Raw genomic sequence first — 9,595 nt, 5'->3', positions numbered from 1 at the left:
GACAAAATGTCATGAGAAGAAAAATAAATAATAATGCAGGAAATCATGTTGAAGAAATAATTAGAGAAGCATCCACTAGAAGGGAACCAAGAAATGGAGGGTGTCCAAAAGTTCGATAAACATTCACTAGGCTCTTTGGCTATTATGAACGACATGACATTCATTCTCCATATATTACAATTGAAGTGTCCCTTTTGTTTCCATCTTGGCCAGTGGTGGAGCCAGAATTTTTTGGTTGAGGGGCAGTAGAGTCACCAGCTCAGAACTGATATGAGCGGCCCATGTAATTTCCTTTTTTCCCCTCTTTTGCCTAGGCTCTTGAGGGGCCTTGAAGTTCAAACTATAGTGGTGGCTTGATTCACTAGTAAAAGATCTATAGGTGACTTTTTCTCCACAATAATAATGGTTTATATGCACGAGTTATATCACTAGAATAGATATTTATATTAGCATCCTTGGCGACCGAAGAAATCGTCTACATGGAATAGTGTCTACACCACGATATAGGTTTTTTTTTCTTGTACTGTGATTAGTATTTATCAATTTCTTGAGTCTAAAATAGACTAACAGCCGTCTGAAACTTCATATTGAATTTTCTTTTTGTCATAAATGACTGGTAGCTCCATCAAACTCACAATACTTCTCTAGGACAAATGACATTCGCAGGTAAGTAGTTTAAGGCTTCTTTTCTTTCTCAAAAGCTTGCTCGGCTCCTATCATAACGACCTCTGGACCACAGGTTCATTGTGAAAATAAATCAGATCATTACAGTGGTGTCAGAATTGGTTCAACACTGAACTTAGGGTTCCATACATACAAGTACATGTGTCTTAAGGAGGGTAAATAATAATACCCTAAAAGTTTAGTTTCATATCTAAGAATGTAAAGAATCTTGGACGACTTATAAAAGGATTGTTGATTGATTATTTGTCATGGTTCCTAACTTTTTTGAGCACAAACTGAAACTACTAGCAGATGGGTTGGGATATGTTGGACCAAGGGTCTAAAGCCAGTGTAAGAGTAACTGTCTAAAATGTGGGGCAAGTTCCATGAATCTGCCCCAAATTTTGAGGCAGAATCACTGCATAAAAACAATTTGTTATGGGTGCCAAGCGGCCCCTAAGGTATGTGAACGAACCGCTCTTGATCCTTAGGCTTTAAGACTCATCCAACGTGTAGAGTTTCGGTAAGAATCAAATGCATGTAATAGAATACTTAGGCTCACACATGCTCTCTGGTTAAGAAGGTTCTTTGCACAACCTCTAGCTGACAAGGAAGCTTAATCATCTTTATTAAGGAGGGGACACGGAAATCCAACTCTTGTGGATTGTCTATTGAGCATAGAACATCGCACACGCAACTTGAGGAAAGATATGATCCATGTTTTGTCCTGTTCACAGGTCCCAGCATGATTCAAGGCTTTTGCAGTTCTATCTTATTGCATTATCTGGGCAGCACATGAGCGTGACTTAGTTCGACTTTATTTTGTGGCTCAAAGTGATTCAATTCCGCTTTTAGAAGAACAAGGCTTCGAAAAATCTCCGAGCCCACAAGCATCTTCCAAAAATTTTAGGTTGTAAAAGAGTGGTCGGCACGTGGCGTGTTTTGTCAATGAGCTGTTTAGGTTTGTCACGATTTCAATTACATGTGCTTTTCTTGATGGGTATATGGGCCACCTTCTACTATACTATACCTTAATTATTGTCAAAAATAACTTGGAACAATATATCGGCAAGCCTTTTTTCAGTTATTTTACAATGAAATTGTTTTTTTTTTTAGAAAAATTTGGAAAACATCTTGGCAGATTTTTTAAAAATAAAAAAAAAATCCTTAAAGTTAGAGACAAATAAAATAAATGAGAAACTAATAATCACCAAAAATCCCGCAAAAAAATGTGAGATATTTTTTTTGTCGACATTTTCAATCCTGATTTTTTTTACTTGTTTTTGTCATAAATAAAGAAAGATTTTTGAAATATCTGACAGTAGCCTTAATCATCGTAATAAACTAAAAAAAGTTTAGGAGACCCATTTGGCACCACCTTTCTTTTCACAAAAAGTTGGACACCGAATTAGTTGGGAATAAATCTGCAACTTTTTGCTCATCTGATTGGAAAAATAAAGCTTAAACTTCATTCCCATGATGTTAGTTATTAACACACACACGCACACATAACCCGGGACTAAACCTTTCTAAAACTACGAAGAAAATTGTCCGCCTTGCACATGTCTCTACGCTCAGGAGTAGCCTGTAATATATCCACTCCTTGGCCTCTAGATGTATTGGTGCCAACATGTCTTCAAGCAATCCACGAGGCATCAAATTCTAGCTCTCAGGAAGCAGGGAGTTGAAGAGCTTCCCTCCTTCATTCCCCGATGGGTACACGGAACCACCAACCCAATCTACTGCGACTATAGCAGTTGAAAGAGATGTAGGGGGAGGGGGAAGGGGATAAAGAAACAGATTGAATGTGCAATAGTGTATCCCATGAAAATGTTGATGAAATACTAACTACCCTAATAATTAGCATAACGATTTTGCGATCAATTTATTCAGATAGGCCGCCAAGTATGATGGAAACTACTGTTTTCATGTAAAGGAGTAGCATATACATAAAAGTTCATCTTCTCGAACATATAACTTAATTAACCGGTCAACATAAGTCCAGTCATATCACAAAAATAGTTACCACATTTAAACATAAACAATCATATTTCAGAGTCAGGATCACTAGATCGTCCAGCACAGGCATTGCGACTCGGGTGTAGCAGGCAAATTAAGTGAAGTATATTCAAGACCGGGCCACAGTCAAGAGATGGTCGGGCCTGGAGGATCAAGTGGTAGCAAATGCAGCCCATAGGGCTTGAATCCCTGTGCGTTTGGGCTCCTCCCAGGCCATGACTTGCCGGAGAATAACTCAGAAGCCTGTGAGAGCCCCAGACAAACGGGGAAAGCAGATTCCGACAGGCCTGATGTGTCCTTGTTATGTTGAAGCTCCTCCTTTGTGAGAGATGCTGACGAAGAGTTGCTCATCTCGTAGGGAGACTTTGCTCTAAGCCTGAGGCAGAAGAGTTAAGGCATTTGAACAAACAAAGAGTTGCACAAGAAAACCAAAAACAGCAACATCTTCTACAATTGCAAACAATCCTGTTAAACTCCTGTAAATCTGTCGTCAACTAAACAATCGTGCCTAATAATGCACAGCTACTAGATTCACTAAAGAACACCACATGACAGAAATCTTGTGCCATCGCCCACGCCATCTCCTCATAACTTTGGGAAGATACAACACTTGCTCAGGTTGAGCAAAACCAACTTCCAGTTTCCAGGTCATCTTTTTAAAGGCCGCTGGTCAGCAATTGCTTTGCTCAATCTTAATGGATTCTGCAACAGCTTGGGCTTCCGAAATATCAAAGAGCTTTTGCTCACATGAGGATAACTTCATCTTAAACTCTCGAGAGAGGAAAAAAAAAAAGGAAACGTAGACCAGTAGAAGACTGATAAGGCGTGATAGGTCCCAACATTATTGCAGCTACTGGTGAGACAAAATCTTCAAATAGTATAAGATTTTAAGTTAGTATAAAATTTTAGAATATCGACAAACTTAAAACAGTATCTTCCTGAAAAGCCATCTCGTGCTCTTATATGGGTATTACAGTAAGTATTACTCGTGTGAAAAACTTTTCGAAAGAACATAGATCTTTGATATTGTAGCAGTTGAACAAAAGTTATAACTGAAAGTGGCCAAGCATAGTGTGGCTCAGCTACACGTTGATAGTGGCGGCCGGCCCGAGTGGTTCAGGAGTTCCCTTCTATGAACACGTCATGTGCAGGGACCCACCAGCACTTGATGAAACCTCGTGGACACATGCTATCGGCATAAAAAGCGTCCCCCTTTTGTATGAAGAAGCAACGCCGCATTCGTTACTAGGAGTCCTCATCCAGAGTCCGGACTCGCTTCCCACTCAATGATGCGTCGCTTAGCGAGCCAAATGCTTAGGCAGTCGGAACCAAGACAGTGTGGCAACGATCGCCCACAGACCGGACGCTTCGGCGGCGACACTTGGGCATTTTCCATTTCCCAGCCGAACTTTGCTTGGGAGGGACAATATTTTCTAATTATTCTAGCAAGCGTCGGACTGTTCACAGAAACTGTCAAATAATGGCTGGAAGTGAAGTCCATTAACATGAGCTGCGGCAAAACTCGGTTGTAATTCTTTTCAGTATTGTCTTCTACCTCTATTTTTACCTTTGGAAGTGGCATATTAAAACTTGATAGGCGTGAAAAAAATTAAATATGATTTAACTTAGAAAAAAGATTTCTTCAAGTTAGAGAGAAATTTATTCAAACTTTCGTTTGGGAATTTTTTTTTTTTTAGGAAGTGTAGTCTGTACTAAAACAAAATTAAAAAAGTGATCGCTTTTCAAAATTATAAGCAAAGTAAGTTCCAAAAAAATTCAAAATGCTATTTATGAAGTTTGCGAGAGGGCTACGTAGTGCACATGAAAATTGGATTCTTGAAACCCCCTCGTCCTGCCTCCACCCAAGCCGGCACAGCTCCAAGCGAGCCACGTGAAACACATATTCTTACAAGGCAACGGTCTGGAGGTCTAGATCCAGACCCAGAAGTTTATATTCCTCCCACCAGACGGTCAAACAAAAGAGAGAGAGAGAGAGAGAGAGAGAGAGAGAGAGAAACCTGTCCTTTCTCTTCTCGAGAAATCGTTGAAGCGAGGCCTTTCTTGCGAGAGGAAGGTCTGAAACAAAACAAAACCATCAAATGAGCTGACGTTTACCAGGTTGCGCATTTTGTAAACTTCAACAAAGACGTCCACCGTAACGCATCAAATTGAACGCTAAAGAGAAAACAACGACTTAGAAGAAGCGAAGAAACAGGGCGTACCACAAGCACTCGTCTTGGTGGCAAGCTGCAGCTTTGGGGCGTTACCGTTGCCAATGTAATGCATGACGGCCTCGGCCTTCTCTGCTGGCACGTTGTCGTATACCACCATCTTACCGCCATAGAATATCGTCATCTGTGCCGTCCCTCCTCCTCCATCCTTCCCCGCTAGCCTGCCAATTTTTTCGTTCGAAATGCAGCTGCCATCAGAACCCCTTTTTGATCCCATTTAGATTTCCAGAAGGGCAATACAACAGATATATCGACGACCCACAGGTTTACGGTCGATCCCTGCGATGATCGATCCAAATTACAAGGAAACGACCCCCAGGTTACGGCCGATTCCTGCGATGATCGAGCAAAATTACAAGGAAGCGACCCCCAGGTTACGGTCGATCTCCGCGATGATCGATCCAAATTACAAGGAAACGACCCCCTTTCGAGTCATCTATGATCTAACCGTCTCTTAATTGCTGAATGGGTCGGTTCAGGCCTTCTTTAGAACAACTCCGGCCAAATTCGTTTACCTGGTCTCGCTCGGATTACCGTTGTATGTGTTGCGGATAGGAGCATGGATTTGCTGGGTTACCAAACCAGTTCAGGTGTCTGGATCGGATCCAGAACAGGTACTCGGATCAGAAGTATGGGTGTCTACCACCCACCGATTGTCAGTCCGGAGCCGGTGGCGTCGACGCGAGAGAGAGAGAGAGAGGGAGAGAGAGAGAGAGAGAGAGAGATGATTACCCTGCTGAGTTGCGGCCGAGACTCTTCTCGGCGGCGGAGATACCACCGAAGCCAGTGTGCTGAGGGAAGAGCGCAAGCGAGTTGCCCTCCGCTTCATCCGCGGCCTGCTGCTCCGTCTCCGTAGTCACTCCCTGAGTTAAGACAGCTGCAGGGCAGAGTCCAGCTGTCTCTGGCATGACTGCAACAATTGCAAAAGGTAAAAAGACGAAGTGCTGAGGACAGGAAACTCATCTGCGTTTTCAATAAAAAAGAGAAAGAGCATCACTAATTCGTCCTTTGAGATGGGGACGCCACGAGGCCGTGAAGGACAAAGGACGCTTTTGGTCGGTGCACAGTTGACGCATTTCCACGAATCACGAACGGTGTTGCGAAGAGAGCGAGAGAGAGAGAAGCTCAGGACACTGTTACTTGAACCGGAGGAGCATCGAAGGCCCCTCCTTTCCCATGTCATCCGCTATCCGTACACTAGGTGGTCCGTTGGTCATTGAGAACTGTATCCGCCCTAGCTGGTTACCTCTTCTTTTATGGTATTGGTATAAGAACATGGCCCTCACGACCAGATTTAATGTGTGCAACTTGCTGTTCCCCGTTCCGCGCGTCTAACACAACGGCAACGAGACAACCTCTAATTCGCTGCAGCGCCGAACTGTCGGACCAGGGCAGTACAGTGCCGTCCAACCGTTCCGGGTTTGCAGTCTTGGAAGGGACGACATTAAAAAGAAAAAATACGCACAACCATTTTAACACAATAAAACCACGTCTACTTTTCAGTCCTTTGAAAGTTAGCCATTGCAATTAAGGGACGAAGTATATGAATAAGTGGATGAAATTTGTTATATATTTTGCCATCTTATAGAAGTTTTACGGTCTTTCTTACAGAGTTGGAGCGCATTTGCGCTTTTACTGACCAATCCAGCATCACATCTCATTTCACTACAACCCGACAAGTCCGTGCTTCCAGAAGTGTTAAAAGTAAGACTCCCCGTCAAACAAACCGCTGTTCCCACCAACAACACGTGGGTTCTACCACCGAACCCAAGCCTTCATTTGTTCATTATCCAAAAAATCAAATCCTAATTGGCAGAGAACTAAAGACAGCAACGCCCGTAAATGATTTTGCCATGCGCATCAATTCCGGAGTACAGCGAGGAAACGGTTTAGAGAGTCGGAACATTTTCCTGCGTCTAACCAAAAACGAGTGGACCTGCTAGATCCAGCCGGACCTAGTCACAAGTATTTCATATCTAAAAAGTTTTTTTTTTTAATCATGTACATTTTTATTTCATTACAACTATTTTAGATTTCTCTTATGTTCATTATTTGTTAGATAGATAATAAAGGTAGCTGCACGTTGACCAGGATGTTAATATATCCAATTTAAATTGAATATTCATCTAATTCGATCTCAAAAAATGAATATGAAAAATATATATATATATATATCAGATTAAGAAATCAGATTGAATTTAAATTTAATAAGTGACATTGGATCGGATTCGAAATCGAATACAGATATACATAGATATATGATCAGATTCAAATCTAATTCATTTTTAAACAAATATCTTATATCTAATGCTATTTCATTTTAAAAATTAGCAAAATCTGGCTCAAAATTCATATTCAGATATAAATATAAAAATAGAATTCAGATTGTAAAGTCAAATTTTGGATTCATGTTCAGATATAACTTTTTTTATTCGTATTTGAATTGAATGTATAAACATCTAAAAAAAGTGGATATGATTAAAAACATATATGATCAGAATTAAATCCGTTAACATCTCTAAGAACAGTGGGCAAGAACAACTGCCCACCAAACATCTTCCGTCTCCTACGCCATTTATACTGCAAGCCGGACTTTCCAAACATTACTTATTTATTATTTATTATCAGGATAATCATATTATATATTACTACCATTGTTAAAAAAATGATCGCACTTTTTCGGTTTTTTTTTTTCATCTACAAAGTTACAAACCAGACGAAATGCATGTTGCTGTAAGACAATTTAATTGAGAAGCAAAATATAGTTTCTTTCCAAAAATTTTGTAAAATTGCTCATTTTCTGAACCGTTGATAACTTCAGATCTAAGATTCTTGGATGCAAGATTCCATGATGCATTAAAAGATGTACATGTAAAAGAACAGTGGATTTAAGGTTGAATGGAAGTGAACTTAAATTTATGGATCTGAGATCCTGATGAAGAGGTGATGAAGAGGGGTATAGAGGGAGGGAGCCGCCAAAAAGGAAATAGAGTAAGAACCAGACAAATTCCCCCCATTCGTTGGTGAATCAAGCCAACACCTTCAACACAGGAAGGCAGAGAATCCCCAGTCCCTTCTCTACTAACCGCAGTAGAGATGAACCTGCCCAGTTTGCCGAACTAGATCTGACAGTGTAGCGAAATCCCCAACCACCCTCTCCATTACCGACTGTCCGGTCGCGTTTATCTGAACTCCACCCACCGACGAGACGGACTGGATCGTGTTGAACGCAATTTCGATCCCGAAAACGAAAGCAGAAAAAAGGAAAATCCTTCCCGATCTTTTGTGCTGACGATGGACAAAAAGAGCAGCCGGACTTTGGGTCGGAACGGGGGAATTGGGGAGATCGGAAGACTACGGAGTCCCGGCACATCCATTCCTTGGATTGGGCTCGAAAAAGAGTCCTCCGGGAGGGTGAATCGCCGCAAAGCTTCGCTCCGCCAGAGATATACCCAAAGCCCACGGGAACGAGCTTAAAGTTACGCCCCCGGAAAATACACATGCCGGCCAGACTCGTTGTGGAAAACAGAAAGAAGAAATATCGCAAGAATCTTTTTGTTTTGTAGGAAAACCTTTCAGATCAATGACTAGTAGAATCATAAAGGCGATTCCGGGCAAGATTCCCCTGCAAAGACCGTAAAAATCACGGAAAACATCAAGAAGTATCAAGAAAGCTAATGCCTAAGGAAACAAATCACGGGCCCGAGACACAGAGAGGTGAAGGAGGGAGGAAGGAAAAGAATCTCGTGGAGATGGGGCTTCCAGACGGAAGCACATTCGATCCGAAATCGAAGACAAAAGCGCAGATACATCATAAAGAACTTGTCGAGAAAAAGAATTGAAGCGCAACAAAATCTCTCGAATTCAATCAAGAATCAGGTATCTCCCTCGATTGCCCCCAACCAAACCCTCAGGAGAAGGAAACTTCTACCGAAACGGATACGGATCATCACGAACATTCCCATAACTACATCGACACCGTAGCTCGAAGAAGCGAAATTCCACGGGAAAAAGCACACGAACGGAAGAAACTCAGGCAAAACGAGACGAAACAAGAAGTACCTTTTCGCCACCAGAAGAAAAAGCAAAAGAAAATGAAGAAAAAGGAATAAACTCGGATGAATTCGGAGAGTGAGATGATAAAAATACCAGCAGCGATATCGGTGCTGAAGCTGAGGCCGAGACTCAGGTCCCCGAAACCCCCGTTCTCTCTGATGTACTGGCTCAGGCGACTGCACGTCCACGCGAAGCTGGACCGCTCTCCGGCCTTCCCCTCCCCATCGCGACCGCAAAACTTCCCGGAGTCCATAAATTCCGACGCCGTCGGCATGCTCCGTCGCAACACAAAACCAAGATCTTCCGCTCGGAAATTGCAGAGTTCTTCTTCTCCCCACCTCTCTCTCTCTCTCTCTCTTTCTCTCTCTCTTTTCCTCTCTCTGAAACTCGTGTTTAGTAAGCGTGTGAAGGAGGCTTCTGCTTCATTCAAATCCATCACGAGCAACACGTTTTTCTTGCGCACGTGATTCTTTTTCTCCGTAAGGGCAGTCCTAATTTACTTAAATGCCCCAATAAAATCTATATTATTCATATAAACGGGTCGTAGCTCGTTACTTTTTCAGAAAAGCGTCTAATTGTTGGAGCAGTTTATCCACTGTGGTCCCCAACAAAAGGACCGGGTGTTA

General features: G+C 42.0%; 1 protein-coding gene across 1 annotated transcript; it reads right to left on the bottom strand.

The window, feature by feature from the left end:
• Nucleotides 1–2,571: 2,571 nt before the first annotated feature.
• Nucleotides 2,572–9,364, bottom strand: LOC116257770 (protein TIFY 10a-like). Its single transcript, XM_031634745.1, has 5 exons — nucleotides 9,063–9,364; nucleotides 5,646–5,823; nucleotides 4,905–5,074; nucleotides 4,701–4,758; nucleotides 2,572–3,058 (listed from the first exon to the last, which is right to left on the bottom strand). The coding sequence occupies exons 1-5, from the start codon at nucleotides 9,241–9,243 to the stop codon at nucleotides 2,809–2,811; spliced, it is 837 nt and encodes a 278-aa protein (XP_031490605.1). The 5' UTR covers nucleotides 9,244–9,364; the 3' UTR covers nucleotides 2,572–2,808.
• Between the last annotated feature and the right edge of the window lie 231 nt (nucleotides 9,365–9,595).

The sequence above is a fragment of the Nymphaea colorata genome, chromosome 7 (genome assembly GCF_008831285.2).
Source record: "Nymphaea colorata isolate Beijing-Zhang1983 chromosome 7, ASM883128v2, whole genome shotgun sequence".
NCBI classification, from domain to species: Eukaryota; Viridiplantae; Streptophyta; class Magnoliopsida; order Nymphaeales; family Nymphaeaceae; genus Nymphaea; species Nymphaea colorata.
This window is presented reverse-complemented; position numbering and strand designations above follow the sequence as displayed.

Bases quoted from the DNA above. Each gene is read 5' to 3' on its own strand.
- LOC116257770 (XM_031634745.1), bottom strand. From the start codon at position 9,243: ATGCCGACGGCGTCGGAATTTATGGACTCCGGGAAGTTTTGCGGTCGC. The intron at 5,075-5,645 runs GTAATCATCTCT...AAAAATTGGCAG, and splicing joins CTCGGCCGCAACTCAGCAGG to GCTAGCGGGGAAGGATGGAG. The intron at 4,759-4,904 runs GTACGCCCTGTT...GTTTTGTTTCAG, and splicing joins CACCAAGACGAGTGCTTGTG to ACCTTCCTCTCGCAAGAAAG.